General features: G+C 37.9%; 1 protein-coding gene across 1 annotated transcript; it reads left to right on the top strand.

The window, feature by feature from the left end:
• The first annotated feature begins 12,327 nt into the window (after positions 1 to 12,327).
• LOC127129508 (uncharacterized) lies at positions 12,328 to 14,565 on the top strand. The gene is made up of 5 exons (XM_051058675.1): positions 12,328 to 13,417; positions 13,463 to 13,670; positions 13,895 to 14,116; positions 14,291 to 14,315; positions 14,518 to 14,565. The coding sequence occupies exons 1-5, from the start codon at positions 12,328 to 12,330 to the stop codon at positions 14,563 to 14,565; spliced, it is 1,593 nt and encodes a 530-aa protein (XP_050914632.1).
• Positions 14,566 to 23,712: the final 9,147 nt, after the last annotated feature.

Below are 23,712 nucleotides of genomic sequence, written 5' to 3' on the forward strand. Positions count from 1 at the left end.
ACCTTCCTTTGCTAAAGGACTTGGCCAATGCCAACTTGTTGAGAAACCAAGTGCTTGCAATCTGAAACTTCATATGATACATCATTCGAGATCTCTCTAAGTTCATCTGTAACATGATCATTGTGAAGTTGTTATTTTGAACCTGTGACTTGTGGAATTCATTTGTTACATGGGATATTTTGGAGAAGATCATGGAATGGATAAGCTTGGATGTGGCCATCTCTATTTGATGCCTTGCTCTTCAAGATAATATAATTGTGCATTTGTGTGTTGCTTGATTCTAAAAGTCCAAGGGAATTCTGGGTTTCTATTGACATTCTTGTCTATTGGATTGCTACCCATTTGGTCAGATCTTTTTAACTCTAAACTTTTAATTTTTGTACATAGGATAGTCTCTTCATCTTCTCCCCATTTCTTTAATTTCCAAATCTCTTCCTCCATTTTTCAAAATCTTCTTTGTGTGAACTACTTTTGTTCTAAACTTTGATCACTTTGCAAAAAAAAGATAGAAACTTTGGCCTTATGCCATTGCACTTTCAAACTTCTTTTCTTAAATCAAACTTGTAAATAGACTTAACTATACTTGACTTAAACTTTCAAAAATCCAAAAATAACTAACTCATTCAAACCATTTTTAGGCCATTGTGCCTTTCAAACTTAATTTTTGTTAAAAACAATGCATCCACTTTGAAATTTGTATCACGAACTACGAGGTTTTGATCCCTCATTTTTTATGTTGGTACATAGGCACAAGACCGAAGGTCTTGTCAAACACAAAAATATAATTAATGAATTTTTTTCTCATCCCCCCATTCTATTTGTTTGTAAACATCATTTTATACCAAATACATATGTACACAAAAAGGGCTCCCTAGGAGTACCTAGGTCACTTTGGGTGCTAACACCTTCCCTCTGTGTAACCAACCCCCTTACCTATAATCTCTAACATTTTATTAGTTTTTATTTGAAAACTTCTTACTTTTAGGTTTTGTTCGTACTTTTCCCCTTTTCCCTTGGAAACAATAAAAGCGCGGTGGCGACTCTTGCTACTTGATCTCTAGCTTGTCAATAGCTTTATGATCATGAATTTACCGCTACAATTACTAATGTAAAAAATGAGGTGATCATGAGAGGAGTCAGGTCTAAAGACAACTGATATATGTGGATTCCTCAAGAAATTAGTTATTTATCAATATGTGCTCTAGCTAAAGAAGAAGAAGTGAAACTATGGCATCAAAAACTGGGTCATCTGCATCTTAAAGGAATGAAGAGGATCATATTTGTTGAAGCTGTCAGAGGAATCCCAAAATTAAAGATTGAAGAAGGAAGGGTATGTGGTGAATGTTAGACTGGAAAGCAGACAAAGATGTCACATCAGAAGATCAAACATGATACCACATCTAAAGTGCTGGAACTTCTCCACATGGACTTGATGGGACCTATGCAGGTGGAAAGTCTTGGTGGGAAAAGGTATGCTTATGTTGTGGTGGACGACTTCTCCAAATATACCTGGGTGAATTTTATAAGGGAAAAATCTGATGTGTTTGATGTGTTCAAAGACCTTTGCCAAAGACTTCAAAGAGAAAGAGAGAGTCATGTTATCAGAATCAGAAGTGATCATGGGAAAGAATTTGAGAATAGTAAATTTGCTGAATTCTGTTCATCTGAAGGGATTGGTCATGAGTTCTCTTCTCCCATTACCCCTCAACAAAATGGTGTGGTGTAAAGGAAAAATAGAACTTTCCAAGAATCTGCTAGAGCTATGATTCATGATAAGAAGTTGCCTTACCACTTTTGGGCCGAAGCTATGAACACAGCCTGTTATGTTCACAACAGAGTAACCTTGAGAAAAGGGATCTCAACCACTTTATATGAAGTCTGGAAGGGAAGAAGACCTAGTGTCAAATACTTCCATGTGTTTGGTAGTAAATGCTATATCCTGGTTAATCGTGAACAAAGAAGCAAAATGGACCCCAAGAGTGATGAAGGAATATTTATGGGTTACTCAACAAACAGCAGAGCCTTTAGAGTTTTTAATTCCAGAACAAAAGTTATGATGGTATCTATCAATGTTCTTGTTGATGATCAAGAGACTGATGTCACAGACGATGTTGAAACATTTCTAAATGATGCCCCAGCTGAACTCCTGGACAAAAGTAGTGAGAGTGAGTCCACTCAAGCTGAACTTGAAGCTGATCAAGTAAATAAGGTACCCTCTATCAGAATTCAGAAGGATCATCCTAAAGATCTCATTATAGGAGACCCAAATAAAGGGGTCACCACTAGATCAAGGGAAGTGATCTCACATGTCTGTTTTGTGTCCAAGATTGAGACTAAGAATGTTAAAGAAGCCTTAACTGATGAATTCTGGATCAATGCCATGCAGGAAGAGTTAGGCCAATTCAAGAGAAATAAAGTATGGGAATTGGTTCCAAGACCTGAAGGAATAAATGTTATTGGAACAAAGTAGGTTTACAAGAATAAATCTGATGAAAAAGGTGTGGTTACTAGAAATAAAGCAAGATTGGTAGCACAAGGATACACTCAAATTGAATGAGTTGACTTTGATAAAACATTTTCCCCTGTAGCTCGCCTGGAGTCCATTAGATTATTACTAGGAGTGACATGTATTCTGAAGTTTAAACTGTTCCAAATGGATGTGAAAAGTGCCTTCTTAAATGGCTACTTGAATGAGGAAGTATATGTTGAAAAACCAAAGGGATTCACAGACCCAAATCTTCCAAAGCATGTGTATAAGTTGAGGAAAGCTCTTTATGGGTTGAAACAAGATCCTAGAGCTTGGTATGAGAGACTCACAATGTTTCTCATTGACAATGGATACAGAAAGGGAGGCATTGATAAGACTTTATTTGTCAAAGATGAAGGAGGAAAGCTCATGGTTGCTCAGATCTATGTGGATGATATTGTGTTTTGTGGGATGTCAAGTAAAATGGTTCAACATTTTGTTGAGCAAATGCAATCTGAATTTGAAATAAGCCTTGTTGGAGAACTAACCTATTTTCTTGGCTTGTAAGTCAAGCAGATGGAAGATTTTATCTTTCTATCTCAAAGTAAATATGCCAAGAACATTGTTAAGAAGTTTGGCATGGAGAATGCAAGCCACAAGAGGACACTTGCTCCTACTCATCTGAAAGTGTCTAAAGATGAAAATGGTGTCAGTGTGGATCAAAGTCTCTACAGAAGCATGATAGGGAGTCTGCTATATCTTACAGCAAGCAGACCTGACATTGCTTTTGTTGTAGGTGTATGTGCTAGATATCAAACTGAACCAAAGGTGAGCCATATAGACCAAGTGAAAAGGATCCGGAAATATGTCAATGGCACTTGCGACTATGGGATGTTATACACTCATGGATCTGAATCTGTGTTGTCTGGATATTGTGATGCTGATTGGGCTGGAACTGTTGATGATAGGAAAAGTGAAATTCTAGTTAACAGGCTATCAATGTCACACAAGATGTTATGACATCCGATTTTGTGCAGACAGGAATGTAAACAGCAGGTAAATGTAAGTGCAGTAAATAACACAAGGAATTGTTTACCCAGTTCGGTGTCACACACACCTACGTCTGGGGGCTACCAAGCCAGGGAGGAAATCCACTATTAGCAGTATTAATTCAGGACTTAAACCACCTGTTTAATCCTATCACTTAATACCTACCCAATGAAATTTCAATCTTAAACTAAGACCAGAGTTCCTACTCACTCCCCCTCAATCACCTCAGTGATTACAACCTTTAATTAGATTAAAGTTAATGGTGAAGTTATACTTCAAACAACTCTTGATTGTGCTTAACAGCTTTAATCAAGATACACAGCACTCACGCTTAAAAGCTTAGAGTGACACAACACTTACAACTCAATGAACACCCTAGTCCAATGCAATCATCTAGGTGATAATTGCTTGGCTCACAAGATAAACCTAATACAAGACACAAACAAAAATACAGCAGTGAAGTATGATGAAACAATAAAATCTTCACGCCTAAAACCCCCGAGTTCTGAAAGAAGGATTGCCATCCTTTTATATTGCAGCACTTGGGCCTTGTACTTGTATTTCCTAAAATTAAGGTTAAGCAAGTTAACCTAATTTCCACATATTAGGGTGCTAACAAATAGGCTATTTGTTAGGTTCATTAATTGTAGCTCAGTTGTTAGTTTCCTGGATTTTAGCTCAGCTGTTGGATTCCTGAAGAATAGCCTGAGAAAAATACTGAAACAGAAAAACTAACGATCCTACACTTTAGCATATGCTGTCAGGAATGAATGTCACAACATTCAGTTTGACGTCCAGAACATAGACCATATGCTAAGTCTGTTATTTTCCTGAAAACAGACTGTACTAAATGATGTACTGTAAAAGACCAACCAGTCTATACTTCAGTATCAGCTTACAGTAATAAATGTCATAGCATCCAGTTTGACATTTAGACAATGAGTCTTATGCCAGGTCTGTTATCCTCCTGAAGAACAGGCTGAACTAAATACTGAGCTGAAGCAGAAAAACCAACCTGCCTATTATTCAGTATATGCTGTCACTGATGAATGTCATAACATCCAGTTTGACATTCAGACAGTAGGCCTTATGCCAGGTCTGTTATTCCCTTGATAAACAGACTGAATTAAATACTGAGTTATAACAGATAACCAACTATTCTATACCTCAGTATCTGCTGTCAGGGATGAATGTCATAACATCTAGTTTGACATTCAGTAAATCCTGTATTAGCTAAACCTGCAGCATACTACTCAAGTATGTCATGACATCAGTCAAGACATCAGAGTACAGTTAGATGTTTTAATATAAAATGCAGCCAATCAAACATCTATAAACTCCCCCTTTGGCAAATTTTTGGCTAAAACAACTTGGCATCACAACAGAGTTCACAGCAGCGGAAAACACTCATCTAGCAGGGAAATTTACCTAGCTAATACACTCAGAGCAGCAACACACACAAAAGTTAAATAAAAACTTCAAACAGCAGCACACATACACTCATCACACTGCAGCACAACCTCTAGATTAGAGGATCTTCAATATTTGTTCAAGCACATAGCAAATTTGTTGTCCTGGGGCACCACAGGTGTTACTCCCCCTTTTTGTCAAAAATGTTGCCAAAGCAACACTTAAAATTACAGACCAAAATAAAACAGAATTACACACACTTGTCAGAAACCCAATCTTGATCTTGTTTCTCAGCCTTGATCAAGACAACGTCCACTTGATCTTGCTTCACAGCTTTGATCAAGTAGACACACACTCTGTCTTCACAGCAGGTATATCAGATGCCATGACTTTGTGTATGACATCTTGAACCACTCCTGCATGAACTTCAGCAGGTACATAGGTTGTCTCATGTTACGATATCCCCTTAACATCTTGTTAACACACTTGCAGCAAGTGAAATAGCTATGATTTGTTGACCAATCAAAGCACACTTTCAATTGTTTAATAGTTAGAATTATTAAACAATACATTCCAAACATCCTTGGTTGCTATAAATCCTCAGAAAGGCATATTCCCAATTTTCCCCTTAAATTTTCAAACTGAGTAGCATCCAAAGCCTTTGTGAATATGTCAGCAAGTTGTAGTTCATTAGCTACATGTTCCAAGGTAATCACTTTGTCTTCCACCAGATCTCTGATGAAGTGATGTCTAATGTCAATATGTTTGGTCCTGCTGTGTTGGATGGGATTCTTTGAAATATTGATGGCACTGAGATTGTCACAGAACAATGTCATGACATTCTGAGAGACATTGTACTCAGTCAGCATCTGTTTCATCCACACCAGTTGGGAACAACTGCTTCCAGCTGCTATGTACTCAGCCTCTACAGTGGACAGTGATACACAGTTCTGTTTCTTGTTGAACCATGATATGAGATTGTTTCCCAAGAAGAAACATCCTCCTGATGTGCTTTTTCTGTCATCAACACTCCCAGCCCAATCAGCATCACAATACCCAGATAAGACAGGCTCAGAGCCATGAGATTATAGCATACCATAGTCACAAGTCCCATTGACATACTTGAGAATCCTCTTGACTTGATTTAAGTGGCTCACTTTGGGTTCTGCTTGGTATCTAGCGCACACACCAACTGCATATGCAATATCAGGTCTACTGGCAGTTAGATATAGTAGACTACCTATCATGCTTCTATACAAGCATTGATCAACACTAGAACCTCCTTCATCTTTAGTTAATTTTAAATGAGTAGGTGCAGGATTTCTTTTGTGACTAGCATTATCCATACCAAACTTCTTAACTATGTTCTTGGCATATTTGCTTTGGGAGAGAAACATAGAATCCTCCATTTGATTAACTTGCAGTCCAAAAAAAATAAGTCAATTCCCCAACCAGACTCATTTCAAACTCAGATTGCATCTGGTGAACAAAATGTTTCACCATTTGCTCTGACATTCCACCAAAGACAATATCATCCACATAAATTTGGGCAATCATGATTTTGCCATCTTCATCCTTCACAAACAAGGTCTTATCTATCCCTCCTTTTCTGTACCCATTAGAGGTTAGAAATTCAATCAACCTTTCATACCAAGCTCTAGGAGCTTGCTTCAACCCATACAAAGCTTTCCTCAACTTGTACACATGTTTTGGCAGGTTAGGATCACAGAACCCTTTAGGTTGTTCCACATAGACTTCTTCATGCAGGTAGCCATTTAAAAAGGAACTCTTCACATCCATTTGGAACAATTTGAACTTCAGAATGCATGCAACACCTAACAGCAATCTTATTGACTCAAGCCTTGCAACTGGTGCAAAAGTCTCATCAAAATCAACCCCTTCAACTTGAGTATATCCTTGTGCCACTAGTCTTGCTTTATTTCTAGTGATTACTCCTTTCTCATCAGACTTGTTCTTGTAGATCCACTTGGTACCAATGATGTTAGTCCCTTCAGGTCGTGGAACTAACTCCCACACTTCATTCCTTTTAAACTGCTCCAGTTTATCTTGCATGGCATTGATCCAATATTCATCAGTCAGGGCTTCTTTCACATTTTTTGGTTTAACCTTGGATACAAAACAGGAATTTGAGCTATTCTCCCCTGATCTGGTAGTCACACCACTATTGGGATCCCCTATGATAAGATCCTTAGGGTGGTCTTTCTGAATTCTGATAGAAGGCACCTTGTTGGATGCATCTACATTACATTCAGGAGGAGTTTCCTGTACCTCTTCAGTCTTGACTGGTATGTCTGTTGAAGTATCAAGGAATGTTCCAACATCCTCTATGACATTGGCTCCTTCATCTTTATCATCCACAATAACATTTATGGATTCCATCAGGACATTGGTCCTGGAGTTGAACACTCTATAGGCTCTACTGTTAGTTGAGTATCCTAGGAATATACCCTCATCACTTTTGGGGTCCATTTTCCTTCTCTGTTCACGATCTGTAAGAATGTAACATTTGCTTCCAAAGATATGAAAGTACTTCACAGTGGGTTTTCTGCCTTTCCATATTTCATACAGAGTGGAAGAGGTTCCTTTTCTCAAGGTAACTCTATTGTGAACATAGCAAGCTGTATTCATAGCTTCGGCCCAAAAATGCATAGGAAGCTTCTTTGCATGAATCATAGCCCTGGCAGATTCTTGAATAGTTCTGTTTTTCCTTTCAATTATCCCATTTTGCTGAGGAGTTATAGGAGAGGAAAACTCATGACTTATCCCTTCAGACGAGCAGAACTCATCAAACTTGGAATTTTTAAACTCCGTCCCATGGTCACTCCTAATTCGGACAACACAACTATCCTTTTCCCTTTGAAGTCTGATGCACAGATCTTTGAAGACATCAAATGCATCTGATTTTTCTCTATTGAAGCTTATCCATGTGTATCTGGAATGGTCATCAACAACCACATAGGCATATCTCTTTCCACCCAGACTTTCAACCTGCATAGGTCCCATTAAGTCCATGTGCAAAAGTTCCAGAGTTTTGGATGTTGTAGGATATCCCAGCTTAGGATGTGACATCTTGGTTTGCTTACCAACCTGGCATTCTCCACAGACTCTTCCTTCATTAATAAGAAGCTTTGGGATTCCTCTAACTGCTTCCTTGGATATGATCTTTTTCATTCCCCTTAAATGAAGATGACCAAGACGTCTATGCCACAGCTTCACCTCCTGTTCTTCCTTGGCTGAGGAGCAAATTGTGGAGTAGTTTGAGACTTTAGGTTCCCATAGATAGCAGTTATCTTTGGATCTGGATCCTCTCATAACTTCCTGATTATCTCCATTCGTCACAACACATGGCTCCTTAGTAAACTGAACATAGAACCCTTGATCACATAGATGGCTTATGCTGATGAGATTAGCAGTTAGTCCTTTCACTAAGAGCACATTATTCAGTTCTGGAACTCCATAACTGTCCAGCTTACCCACACCTTTGATTCTTCCTTTAGCACCATCACCAAAGGTCACATAACTGGTGGTGTGAGGTTGTATATCCACCAATAAATTCTCCATACCAGTCATATGTCTTGAGTAGCCACTATCAAAGTACCAGTCTTCTCTGGTAGATGCCCTTAGAGCTGTGTGAGCTAACCTAGCAACCCATTGTCGTTTCTTGATGGGGGCATTATGCTTATATGCCTTATGCTTAGGTCTGACATGAGGGGTTTGGTTAGGATAACTATGCAACCTATAGCAGAAGGCTTTTATATGAGCAAATCTACCACAGTAGTGACATCTCCATCTCTGAAATTTCTTCTTCTGATGGTTATTCATCCTGGTTCCTTGATGTTGAGACATTGGTTGTGACTTCTGCTTGACTTTCTGAACTTCAGCCTTTGAGCGTTTGAGTTCAGCAGAGGATTTCTTCACAAAGCCTTAACCAGACATGGTTCCTGACTTTTGTCCCACCTTTAGGATCTCTTCCAACGTGTCAGTTCCTTTATTTAGCATTATGATGGATTTTGTCATTTGATCTAGCTTGGAGGTCAGCAAGGTTATCTCACCATTTAGACCATCTATGACTGTCAGATGTTTCTTTTTCTCATCCTCCAGCTCCTTGATGAGTTTCTTCTGCTTTTCTCCTTGTACACACACTTCTGCACTTTTGACACATAGCTCTTTATATGAAGCAGCAAGTTCATCAAAAGTCAGTTCATCTCCACTTGAGTCATCATCAGAGGCACAGACATTGGTTAGTGCAGTGACATGTTTAGCAGATTCTCCTTCAGATTCACTCTCAGAATCTCCTTCAGACCAGGTGACAGATAGCCCCTTCTTTTGCATCTTGAGGTAAGTAGGACATTCATCTCTAACATGTCCAAAACCTTCACATCCATGACACTGGATTCCCTTGCCTTGGTTGAACTTTTCTTCAAATGTTGATCTTTTCCTGATGTCAGACGAAATGTTCTTGACATTAGGTCTACCTTTTTTATCAATCTTCTTTATGAACTTGTTGAACTGTCTCCCAAGCATGGCTATGGCTTCTGATATGCTTTCATCACCTCCAGTACTCCCCTCTTCTGAATCCTCTTCAGTATTTGATACAAAAGTTATGCTTTTGTTCTTCTTTTCAACATTCTCACACAAGCCCATTTCAAAAGTTTGGAGAGAAGCAATAAGCTCATCAACCTTCATATTGCTGATATCTTGAGCCTCTTTTATGGTTGTGACCTTCATGGCAAATCTCTTTGGCAATGATTTGAGAATCTTTCTTACAAGTTTCTCTTCAGCCATTTTCTCTCCTAAGCCACCAGAAGTGTTGGCAATTTCAAGAATGTTCATGTGGAAGTCATGAATAGTCTCATCCTCTTTCATCTTCAGATTTTCAAACTTAGTGGTCAGCATCTGAAGTTTAGACATCCTCACCTTGGAGGTACCTTCATGAGTTGTTTTGAGGGTATCCCAAACTTCTTTAGCCAGTTCACAGTGATGTACCAGTCTGAAAATGTTCTTATTTATTCCATTGAATAGTGCATTCAAGGCCTTAGAGTTTCCAAGGGCTAGTGCCTCTTGCTCCTTGTGCCACTCTTCTTCAGGAATTTGCAAAATAATTCCATCTTTACCTATCTTCGTTGGATGTTCCCATCCTTTGTTGACAGCTCTCCAGACCTTGCTATCTAGAGACCTCAAGAAGGCTATCATACGAGGTTTCCAGTCATCATAGTTAGAACCATCCAGCATGGGTGGTCTATTTGAGTATCCTCCATCCTTGTCCATGGTACTAGAAAGTAACGTCCCTAGATCTCACCCAGAAATTAACAGGCAGGGTGCCTGCTCTGATGCCAATTGAAATTCTAGTTAACAGACTATCGATGTCACACAAGATGTTATGACATCCGATTCTGTGCAGACAGGAATGTAAACAGCAGGTAAATGTAAGTGAAGTAAATAACACAAGGAATTGTTTACCCAGTTCGGTGTCACACACACCTACGTCTGGGGGCTACCAAGCCAGGGAGGAAATCCACTATTCGCAGTATTAATTCAGGCCTTAAACCACCTGTTTAATCTTATCACTTAATACCTACCCAATGCAATTTCAATCTTAAACTAAGACCAGCGTTCCTACTCACTCCCCCTCAATCACCTCAGTGATTACAACCTTTAATTAGATTAAAGTTAATGGTGAAGTTATACTTCAAACAACTCTTGATTGTGCTTAACAGCTTTAATCAAGATACACAGCACTCACGCTTAAAAGCTTAGAGTGACATAACACTTACAACTCAATGAACACCCTAGTCCAATGCAATCATCTAGGTGATAATTTCTTGGCTCACAAGATAAACCTAATACAAGACACAAACAAAAATACAGCAGTGAAGTATGATGAAACAATAAAATCTTCACGCCTAAAACCCCCGAGTTCTGAAAGAAGGATTGCCATCCTTTTATATTGCAGCACTTGGGCCTTGTACTTGTATTTCCTAAAATTAAGGTTAAGCAAGTTAACCTAATTTCCACATATTAGGGTGCTAACAAATAGGCTATTTGTTAGGTTCATTAATTGTAGCTCAGTTGTTAGTTTCCTGGATTTTAGCTGAGCTGTTGGATTCCTGAAGAATAGCCTGAGAAAAATACTGAAACAGAAAAACTAACTATCCTACACTTTAGCATATGCTGTCAGGAATGAATGTCACAATATTCAGTTTGACGTTCAGAACATAGACCATATGCTAAGTCTGTTATTTTCCTGAAAATAGACTGTACTAAATGTTGTACTGTAAAAGACCAACCAGTCTATACTTCAGTATCAGCTTACAGTAATAAATGTCATAGCATCCAGTTTGACATTTAGACAATAAGTCTTATGCCAGGTCTGTTATCCTCCTGAAGAACAGACTGAACTAAATACTGAGCTGAAGCAGAAAAACCAACCTGCCTATTATTCAGTATATGATATCACTGATGAATGTCATAACATCCAGTTTGACATTCAGACAGTAGGCCTTATGCCAGGTCTGTTATTCCCTTGATAAACAGACTGAATTAAATACTGAGTTATAACAGATAACCAACTATTCTATACCTCAGTATCTGCTGTTATGGATGAATGTCATTACATCTAGTTTGACATTCAGTAAATCATGTATTAGCTAAACCTGCAGCATGCTACTCAAGTATGTCATGACATCAGTCAAGACATCAGAGTACAGTTAGATGTTTTAACATAAAATGCAGTCAATCAAACATCTACAAAAAGCACATCAGGAGGATGCTTCTTCTTGGGGAACAATTTAATATCATGGTTTAGTAAGAAGCAAAATTGTGTTTCTCTGTCTACTGCTGAAGCTGAATACATAGCAGTTGGAAGTAGTTGTTCTCAACTGGTGTGGATGAAACAAATGATGACTGAATATAATGTCTCACAAGATGTCATGACATTGTACTATGACAACCTGAGTGCCATAAACATCTCAAAGAATCCTATTCAGCACAACAGGACCAAACATATTAATATACGCCACCATTTTATTAGAGAACTTGTGGAGGATAAGATTGTACTTTTAGAGCAGTTAGCTGATATTTTTACAAAGGCTTTGGACGCAAATCAGTTTGAAGTCCTGAGAGGAAAATTAGGGATTTTCATTTATGAAGACTTGTAACAATTAATATGGAAGGGAAAAAGTAATCAAATTAGTGTCTATGTGGCTAAAATAAAGCGCCCCCATTATGGTAAATCATCACCTTGTTTTGGAAATACCATCTATTCCGTCTTCACACGCTACCCCCATAACCTCACTACCTACTCCAACTCTTCCATCTTCCTGCTCCTTCTTCATAAACCTCTGCTAGGGCAACTGTACTTTTTCTAGAAAAACTCCAAAATGTCACAACATCAAGATACATCTGCTTCTAAAAATACTAAGTCTACTCAAAAGGGTAGTGTTTCTCCCATGGGCATTCCCGATGGTGAGATTCTGGATGTTGTTCCTCTCTTTGTTATTCCCTGCGAGGCCATTGATTTGAACCAACCCATTGATGCCTCAGCTTCTGCATGTTCTAATCAAGGTAACTCCTCTAGTATTCCTTCTGGTTCAACTCCTGCCACTAATTCTAAGGAAGATATACACCACACTGATCGTGTTATAAGAGACCTATTCACTAGAATCCTTAATGAAGGACACTTTATGAAGGGAGTTTCTACTCCTTTTTCTCAAATGTACCCCTCCCCTGAGGTTGAACAACATAGTGGTAAGGATGACGATTCCTCCAGTTCTGAGAAGGACTTGGCTGCTGAAGGGTTGTGCTCTCTAGGGCAAATCATGTCTGAAAAAGGAAAATTTGTGGCATCTAAAACTGCCAATGCTTCCCACTCTGAGATGCATCATGATGCAAATGTTGTGATTGATCTAGAAGATGGTAGCTTAGATGATAAAGAGGAAAGCTTACTTCATCACCTAAAGCCAAGTGTGGCTAAACGCATGAAGACTCGCAAAGGAAGATTTGTGGTTGAACTTATGTCAGCTAGAAAAGCTAAGAAGACTGTTGGTATTAGTCCTTCCAAATCTTGGAGCAAGGTTGAAGTGAAGAAGAGGAAGGTCAGAGATGATTCTGAGTCTGAAGAGGATGTTGAGGAAGATGTCCCTGACATCTCACCTGTGAAGAAAACCACTGCTAGGAAGTCTCCTGGTAAAGTCCCTGTTGTTCATTTGGATAACATCTTCTTCCATCTTGAGGATGGAGCTGCAACGTGGAAATTTGTGATTCAGAGAAGGGTAACTGTGGAAAGGGAGTTGGGAAAAGATATTATTGATGTCAAGGAGGTCATGGACCTGATAAAAGCTTATGGGTTGTTGAAAACTGTTGCTGGGTTCTCTCAATGCTATGAAGGTTTAGTTAAGGAATTTATTGTTAACATTCCTGAGGACATTTCGGATAAGAATAGAAAGGAATTCTGCAAGGTGTATGTGAGGGGTAAGTGTATAAATTTTTCTCCTACTGTTATTAATAATTTTCTAGGCAGAGATAATGAGGGTGCAGGAGAACTAGAAGTTACAGATAATCAGGTCTGTAGGGAGATCACAGCCAGACAGGTGAACGTTTGGCCTGTTAAAAAGCATCTTCCTGCTGGGAAGTTGACTGTCAAGTATGCTATCTTGCATAAAATAGGAGCTGCTAATTGGGTCCCTACCAACCATATCTCCACCATTGCTAATACCATTGGAAGGTTTTTTTTGCTGTTGGAACCAAAGTGAAATTTGACTATGGTAGATTTATGTTTGAACAAATCATCAAGCATGCATCTACTAATGCAGCTAAGCTGCCAATTGCCTTTCCCTCTATGATCTGTGGAATTATCTTGAATCAACACCCTGGTATTCTGTGCTCTAATGACTTACCTAGTAAAAGCAAACCTGCTCTGTCTATGCACTATAAACTGTTTGAAGGCAGTCATGTCGAGGATATTGTCATGACATCTGCCATGAAAAGACCAGCCTCAAAAGTTGGAACAATTACTGAGCTTAAGGAGACCTGCAAAGAGCTAGGTGAAGGGATAAGGGTAGCAACAACTAGAAAACAATCGTTGGAAGCCTTGATTGCAAGTTTGGAGCAGGTTGAAGGTGAAAATATTGAACATGCTAAAGAAGCTGAAGCCCGCACCTCTAGTGAGAGGTCTGCAAACAACGATGAGACAAGTGGCAATTCTATTTCTGATGCTGATGAAGCTGCAAGCTCAAGCTCAACTGAGTAGATCTTTTGACTTTGGTCCCTATTGATTTGATGGTTTTTTTGCTGTTTTGGTGGATTTTCGTGATTTTGGTATTACCTTGTTGATCTGTTTCTCAGCTTGCTTACAGTGGTTTTGTACTTGGTTTTGTAACCCTTTAACTTTTGATATTTCGGTTAATGACTAAATAGACATTTATTGTGTCTCTTTGGTCTCTTTTGGCTAAAAAGGGGGAGAAGTAGCTATAACTATAGATGATGTTTGTCTGATACAAAGGGGGAGAACCTTCTGGTGTTTATTTGTTGGGCACAGGGGAATGATTCTCTGTGTTCTGTCTGTGTGACAGGTTGCTGCTTGTTGTGGTCTAGCTGAAGGGGGAGATGATGTGTTCTGAGTACAAGCGCTTGTGTGTTTACTAGTTGTTATTGTTACTAGTAATGAGTGTATGTTTCCTTCTGATGCTGAATTGATACTTTGATTGATTTCTTGTGATCTGTTGTATGTTTTAGCCAAAATTTGCCAAAGGGGGAGTTTGTTGGTTCTATGTATTGGCATAAATTTTGGTAAAACTTAGTGTTATTACAAGATGTCACGCGTGTTGTCTTGACATGTGATACCAGCTTCCTGCAGGTTGTTTAAATATGGTTGTGCAGGTTTTATTCGAGATGTCAGACCCGATGTTAAGACATGTACATACAGAACATTCAGTCTGAATGTTATGTGTTTTGTTATTGCGCTTTTCATGCAAGTCTTTGTGTGCTTATGTGGAGATTGCATGCGTTATTAAAGGAGTAATTAAAGCCAATATATTTTGTTTCCCAAAGAGGAATGATTTGTTACTAATTCCTAGGGAATACGCGTTAGATAGGATTAAGGCTTCTTGTTACCTAGACCCATTCAGAAAGCTTCTATTTAAAGACCATGTAACCCTGTGTAATTGGAGAGAGATGTACGAACGTTGAAGTCAGTGAGTATTGGGGTTGTTAGCCTAATGTACGTTTGTGCATTGTGATCCATTCATTCATCTGGTTGATGTGTGAATTGGACTGAGTTTTGAGTTGTAATTTGTCCACTCTAAGCTTTGAAATACGAGTGTATTTGTTTACTTTATTGAAGCTTTTAAGCAAGATCAAGTATGTGTCCTTGAATTGTGACTTCTTTCTTTGTGTTATTTTTTCTGTATCACTGTTGTGATTGAGGGGGAGTGAGTAGGTTCTCATATCTAAAAGTTCTTAGATAGAAGTCACACGGGTAGAGATTAGGTGAAAAGGCTATAACTTGAAGTTGTTTACTGAGAGTCTTTGAACTAATTTTGTTTAGTGGATTTCCTTCCTGGCTTGGTAGCCCCCAGACATAGGTGTGGTTGCACCGAACTGGGTTAACAATTGTTTGTGTCGCTTTTTCAATTGTTTCTCTGTTTTTATCCTGTTTATATTTCACTTGTTGTTCAGATATTAGTGTCGTGACATTACCTTCGACATCTCATATCTGATACTAGAATTTCACCTTTAATATTATCCCTTGCAAAACCCGTTGAGCCTGTACCCTTTGTTTGTTATATAACCACATAAATGTAAACCACAACCCAAACACTTCCATACGCTGTTCAATGTCAATGTTATGTCTTTAAGCTATGTTAAATTCTAAGTTTGGGGTAACCTTATAAGTGTCTAAAAGTAAGTGAGTGCGAAATAAATTAAGAAAAACGACCATAAAAAAAAGAAAACAAAAGAAAAAAAATTGATGGTACGAGAAAACACTCACCAAATGAGAAACACTCAGTTGAAAAAAAAAAGATGAGAAAATCAAAGAAAAAAAAAGAATTGAGTAAGACAAACTGAAGAAAAAAAGAATTGAAAATGCAATGTAGAACCAGCATAGTGAAAAGAAAAATGACATTGGCTCTGAACCTAAACCACTTGTTTTCCCTTTTGTTTGTATTTACCACATCGTAACCCAAGTCCCGTTACAACCCAAAAGACCTCAAAAAGTGTGTGTTATGTGTAGTTGATACGAAAGGAGAAACTATTCTAACTTATGAGTTGATATTAAATATTCTGAATTATGAGTGTAAACACTTTAACCCGAAGAGACTTGGTGAGAGTGTGATATAAGCTGACAGGTGAAGCGGTACATCAATATGGAAGTGTGACGGAAAACTCATTAGGAAAAGTAGGGACTATGAAAGGGAGAGTGAAGGCGTTAGCGAAAGATCTCGACAGTTTTGTGGTAAGAATCAATTTTGGGAAGTGACACACTTTGTTGTGTAGAACATTACTTGAGGACAAGCAATGAGCTAAGTTTGGGGTTGTGATGTGTCACCATTTTCACTATGTTTTCATTGCTTATCCAAAAAGAAACCAAGGATTTTGGGAACACTTGGTGCGCATTATGGTACCTTTTAAGTTAGTTTTCATTTCCGTTAGTTTTCACTTTATCATGTAGAAGATCCAACGGACTCAACGCGAGAAAGTGGAAAGTTCTGCCATTTGTGAAAAGAAGATTTTCCAGTTCATGAGGCCTAACACGGTGTAGCACCTCAAATTTTCACCTCCCATTTTGTATATACATTTTCATTTTAGGTCATTAACATTGCATTGTTCATTGCATAGTCCATCAAGTCATCAGGCAAGACTGGTCAGGAGATTCAGCTGTGCAAGGCAACAAGTGCATTTTTCCATGAGATCAAATCCCTAGGGTTGGTACAATGAGTTCATATGATTCAAGGATCATTTTGAAGTGGTTTGGTCAAGCATTGAAGGCTCAGAGGTCATCAGTTCATGTGCAAATTATCTGAAACCCTAAAAAAGTCAACAAAAGTCAACTGTCAGTTCAACTATGGATTTGGAGGTGGGAGATGGTTAGGGATGCCTCATTCATGTGGTAACAAGTCTCATTTGACATTTCAAACATCAACATTGAAGGATTTGAAGTCAGATCAAGACTTTCCAAAAATAGCAGGTGACCTGTAATTTGAACTTTCCAAAAATGGAAAGGTTTTTGACCAACTTCAACTCAAGATTACATCATCAAGAAAGCTTCAAATGAAATTTTGTCTAACATGAAAGTTGAATATCTTTCTCTCCCATTTCCAAAAAGTCCAAGATCATGGATTTCTCATGTGTGGTTGAAGAGATATGATCAAAACATGGCAAGCTGTACTTGAAGATTCAAATGGGCATAACTTCTCAACCAAAACTCCAAAATGGATGGCTCTTTTTGCATTCTTCTCCTTGTGACCTCTAATTTTCAAATCTTGCATCACATTACATAATTTGTCTTCATATCATCACTTGCAAATTCTTGGATTTTTGGAGGGAAATTTCAATATTCAAAATTGGTGCATTATTTAGACATTTTGCCTTCACCAATGATTTTAAAAATGCATTTTAGGTGAAAATAAAGAGAATTTGTGTACTGTTCATTCATGATTTTCATGCATAAGGGTGAAAAGCCAAATTTTCCAAAACACCTTAAAACTTAATCCATTCCATTAGCATTTGGTTTAGGCTTAATTAAACATGATTAGGGAGAGGTATAAAAGCCAAACCCTAACTGTTTCAGCAAAAGAAGATCCATTTTTTCAGATCTAGATCCAATTCTTCAAACTTTTTCTCTCAAATTTTCTTTGAAATTCTTCAAACACAATCCACTTCTCTTGATCAATTCATGATTCTGAAGCATCATTGAGCAATATTGGACGTGGAACCAAGAGAATCCGTGCCTGTTTGAAGCATATTGAAGCTTGAACTCATCCATGGCAAATGCAAATTCTGGTGGATTCGTGTGTGATTGAACCTCAAGCTTTCATCCAATCAACTTCACAAGCTTCATAGAGGAACATTGGAGCATTGCAAGGCTTGAATCAACACAAATTTCAGATCTGGTCTGTAGCGGTGTATTCGTCACTTTATGATTTATTGATTAAATCAAAAGCAAAGCATACAATGAATCGAGTCGCCACCGCACTTTTATTTATCCGAAGGACTGGCTAAAAAGCGAACAAAAGCCTAAGAAGTTTTACACATAGAAAACTAAATAAAAGATCAGAGAGTCTGGGTAAGGGGTAAATTACGCAATGGGAAGGTGTTAGGCACCCAAAACGTCCTAGGTACTCCTAGGGAGCCCTTTTCACACTTGTTGTACTAAATTGTTATTTGTTATGAAATATTTATTGTGCAAACATGATTGGGATGATGAGAAAAGAATACACAATTTTTATTGTTTTTGTGTTTGAACGGATGAACCCATTGCCTACGTACCTTCCATGAAAGGTAAGGATCAAAACACCGTAGTTCGGCTAAAAGATTTCCAAAAGTTAGTGGATTCAATTTTAAACACAAGCCTTAAGGTCTTACGTTATCCACGGGAGAAAACTCAACCTTATACAAACAACGAGTCCACCATGTGAGAAAAGCTTCAACTTGCTAGTGAGGGGTTAACCCTATAATAAGCAAGGAAGACTTACAATTCAATCAACTAAGGACGAATAGGTGAGATTAACATCAACCAACTAGGATAAATCAAACCTATGGCTAATGTATGAAAACTTAACAAGAATGGACAAAGCCACAAAACAATTGAATGGGTGAAGTTAATTGATTATGATTATTCACAAAAGGAGGGTCAAAGTATGATTAAGATTGATTCAAAATAAGTATTATGAAATGGAGTTTGAAAAGTCAAGGACTTAGGGTCCAGGTTTCTAATTTGAAAGCATGAAGATGTTTGCACAATATTTATCTCAAGTTTTGAAAGTAATGTGTGAAAAGGTTTAGGACAAAGAGGGATGAATGGATGAAGATGGAGTGTAAAACTTCCTAGAAGGTTCACCTCTTGAAATCATATAGAAAATGACTCAAGTGTGTCCTTTGGAATAGGCAATGAGCAATAATAAACAAGCAAAGGAAAGGAAGAAAGTCAACAAAAGCGGATACCGGATGCCAATCACTGGACTTATACCAATCTCCTAAAATAAAACTGGATATCAGAGGCCACTCTATGGACTTATACCAATCTCCTCAATCAAAGAAATAAAAAGTGGATACCGGATGCCAATCTATCTGGGCTTATACCAATCTCCAACATATGATCATAGGAAAACAAATGCCAAATTACATGGACTTACAATTGCATCCTCACGTACAACAAACAAATGCATCAAGCAAAGAGAAGATGAGTGGCCACTAAAATGGTCTTATACTCACTTCCATATCATAGGAACAATGGCCAATGAATGGTCTTACAATTGTCCTCAATGGGCAAACAACAAAGATATGACACAAAGACAAATGAAATGATCATGCGCTAATGAGCAATTGATGATAAATGCACAAAGCATGCAAGCAGACATGTACAAATGAACTGAGTAATCAATCAACCAAAGTCATTTAGCACACTCTATAACCAAGCATCAGGCTCATACAAAGGGTTAGGCATTGAAGCCAACTGGAATAGGGTTAATGGTGCTCTTAACCTTGACATTGAGAGCCAAGGTGAAGCAGATGAAAGGATATGAGGGGTGTGCCTCATGCTCTTATCCCTGGTCAGGGAGAGCTTCAAATGATATAAGGTGTGGGAGTTCAGAAAGTAGGAACTCTCTCCACAGATTATTGACTCGATAGATCTTGGGCTTTGACTCACTATGCATCAACGCATGTGGTATGAGCAAGGTGAGTGACACACAGAATAGTAGGAGATAGGTTACATATCTCTTGTGTTCTACCAATTGTCTTATTCAAAGGACTTTTCCTGCTTGGGACAAAAGTAAACAAGCACAAACATCGCCTCTTAAGGAGGACTTCAGACAGTTGCCTGGCCAAGTAACAGGCCAGGTCTTCCAGACTACATGAAGACAAGAGATTCTACCTCGATGCTAATGCTTAACAAGCAAAGCAATGCAAGTTCTTAAAAGAACTGAGCAACTAATGGTACCTGAAACCAATCAAACATAATCAGTATGCAACTCAAAGTCAAAACCAATATAAGATAAGGATCAACAGTCAACACAATCAGTCAAATGGGCAATGCACAAAGCTCAAAGCATATGAGCTAAGCATCCTACAAAACAAACGAGTTAGTTCATAACGATCAACCAAACTCAATCAACTCGCATAAATCTCCTTAAAGCATTTGCTTCTTAACCTGAAAAGCAAACTTAAACATGAGAAACAAGACCACTAGGACAAGCCTAGGGTCAAAAGGAGGTGAAAAATTCAAAACAGCAAGTGAAGATTGATCAAAACCAAGATTAATCAAGCAAGAAAAGAATCCAATTGGCCTCATATCAAAACTATGCACCAAATCCATTTCATGAACAAAATATGTCAAACTATGCACTTTGGAATCACATTGGAACAAACAGAATGATCACAATCCAATCAATACCAAAATAACTCAATAAATTCCAAGAAAAATCATGCTTAAAAAGGACACATTCAATGACCAGCACACCAAATTTCATGCTATTTGGACAAGAGGAGGTATGTAAATTAAATTCATCAAGTCATGGTATGCAAATACAAACTCAAACAATGCCACAAATCATGTGTCAACTTTAAGCAATCATAAAACAGTGGAAACAATTGATAAATGAATGAGACCAAAGCCAAAATGAAGTTAAACATGTTAAGAAACAATCCACAAAATTTCAGCTTCATGTGATAAGGCATGAGAATTTCACAAGTCATGTAAAAGCATATATCACAAGAAGGTCAACAATTGGTCAAACAGGGGAGAAATTATCAAACAAATAGGAAAATGCATTCAAAAACTCCAAGAAAATTCACAAGCATTCCCAACATTCACAAGTAACTTCATGAAAAAAATCAAAACATTTTGAGTTCAATAAGCATGGCAAATAAAATCATGAAGTTGGACAAGAATGGTGTGACACAAATTGTCACACCTCTATTCAAAAAATCATATCTCATCAACCAGCAATGATAAAATCACAAACTCTATACCAAAATGACCATGAACATGTCTAGTTTAAGCACAAACAATTTCAGCCTCATATGATCATCCATCATTATTTCACAAGCAAAAAGGTAAAACATAGGCACAAAGCATACATGATCAAAACTATTGGACCAAATTAAAAATCAATCGTGCACAACTTGTGTTATCATACCTATAAAAAACTAGATGAAAAATGGAGATGAATGCAAAAATTCCCACACAATTTGGATGCTCCATGAATTATTTATGATTTTTTGAAGTTGTAGCATGAAATGAAATAAAAATTTGAGAAAATAAATGAAATAATGGAACGAATGGCAAACTTGTAATTAATTTGAAAATCTGAAGCGCGTGCTACTAAACCCTAGCCACATGCAACCATAATCCGCAGGTAAAACCAAGGAATCCGCAGGAAAAAAAAACGCAGCAATAGCGATGAAGGTTGCAGGAGAATTCGCAGGAAATTCTCCAGAAATGAAGAACAGCATGATGATCATCATCATCTTCAAACGTGATTTTCCAGAAAAAATGAAAAGCTCTAGAAATGAAAATTAGGCATTGCATCGTGTAGTTCCATCATCAAGCATCAATAAACAGCAATTAATTCATCAAACAACAACATATCAAGCATGGATCGAGTGAATCAAAAATCATCATGAAACATTCAAATCCCTCGTTCTCTCTCATTTTGGCACGGTTTCAATCGATTCAAAGTTCAAAACACTCAGCAAGCAAAGAACTACAACATCATGTTAACTAACGACAGAATAATGGAGGTCAAATTCTTACCTCTTGTAGAACAGAGTTCGACCCAACTACAACCAAGCCTTGCCGCGTCCAAATGCCTCTTCTACAATGCTTATGGAGATGTTTAGAAGGAAGTTCCAAGCTCAGCTTAGCACGATTGGACCAGATTTAGTGATTCACCATTGTTGCTCTTGCTTTCCACAGCTCCAAATGTGCACGAATTCAGGAGTTTCTTGGCTTGAAAATTGTTCAATGATGATGCTAGATGAAGACCAGAGCAAGAACAATGCAAGTTGATTCAAGAATTGAAAAAAAGATGAGAGAAAAGTGAGAGAAATTTTAGAGAAAAAAGTTTGGATCTGAGTTTTGTCAATTGTGTCTAGGGTTTTCAGTCAGAAACATGCCATATATACTCCTAATTAACAATGCCTAAACTTGGTTAATGAAATGGTAAATGCAATTAGCTCAAATGGAGGTGTTTTGGACAAATGGTAAAATCACTCATGTTGCATGTGCATGGCATGCTACAGTGCGAAAATTGGGCTCAGCAAACTCCAAATGTGGTTTTTAATCAAGTGTAATTGGTAGAATGTGTGGAAAAGGCTTAAAATGAAAAGTCACTTTTTACCCCTCCCATTTTTAATTCAAGTCACTTGAAAAAGGCCATTTTGATTGGATTATTTTTGATGAAATGTGATGAAGGATTTGGATAGAGCATGTCAAATGTGATTTGTAGCAAAAAACCTCACTCAATTTGGCCAAATGGTTCAAGAGTTATGCCACTTTGAAGTTCAAAAATTCTTGAGAATGATTTGATCATAACTTGCCAACCACAAATGAGAAATGAGTGTTCTTGGACTTTTTGGAAATGGGAGAACAAGATCTTCAACTTTCATGTTGGACAAAAATTCATTTGAAGCTTGTATGATGATGTAATTTTGAGGAGAAGAACTTTCCCTTTTTGGCAATTTCCAATTACAGGTCAACTTACTATTTTTGGAAACTTTTTGTCTGACCTCAAATCCTTCACTATGGATGTTTGACATGTTATATGAGGCTTGTATGGACATGAATGAGACCTCTCAAACCAATTCCCACCATTAAATCACTGTTAAATGCACAGTTGACCACAGTTGACTTTGTTAGGGTTTTGGTTGACTGAACCATGTTCTGATGAATTCCAAGCCCCTACCACTTGAGATCTTGATTCCAAATGATATCACAACTCATATGAACTCTTAATTAATGATCATGGTGCCCAAATTCTTCAAGAATGGTCACCATCTATTGCTCAATGGCTGTTTTTGACTGATTGACTGTTGATTGCTTCAGCTGCAAGTAACATGGTTAGATGACAATATTTTGTACTTTTGGTTAGTAAACAAATGAAAAGAAATGATATACAAATGCAATACATGCTTGGTGATCAAGAACCACACTCACAAGATAACCCACCCACTAGGAGGGAAGCAAAGGTGCACAAAGATCCTTGAGGCAATGATATGGTATGATATGATTCCATGCGGGCTCTTAGGGACAAAATTGGGGTCTTACAGATGCCCCTATTTAAGGTCATTCTAGCCGGAGAAGTGAAGTTTAGAAATCTTCATCTCGACGCGGTAGAATGGGCTTAAATAACAGTAATGAGACAAATTTTGGTCCCTAAGAGACCTCATGATGCAAATGTATGTATGCAAAAGACACAAACTCTGTGGGGAATATGATTCACACACAGAAGAAAAGACGATCCGTCGGAGTAATACACTCACCAGGAATAGAGACTCTAACAAGACTCTTGTTGGGGATAGTAAAAGAAAAAGGATGCGTGAGCAGG

The sequence above is a fragment of the Lathyrus oleraceus genome, chromosome 3 (assembly GCF_024323335.1).
Source record: "Lathyrus oleraceus cultivar Zhongwan6 chromosome 3, CAAS_Psat_ZW6_1.0, whole genome shotgun sequence".
NCBI classification, from domain to species: domain Eukaryota; kingdom Viridiplantae; phylum Streptophyta; class Magnoliopsida; order Fabales; family Fabaceae; genus Lathyrus; species Lathyrus oleraceus.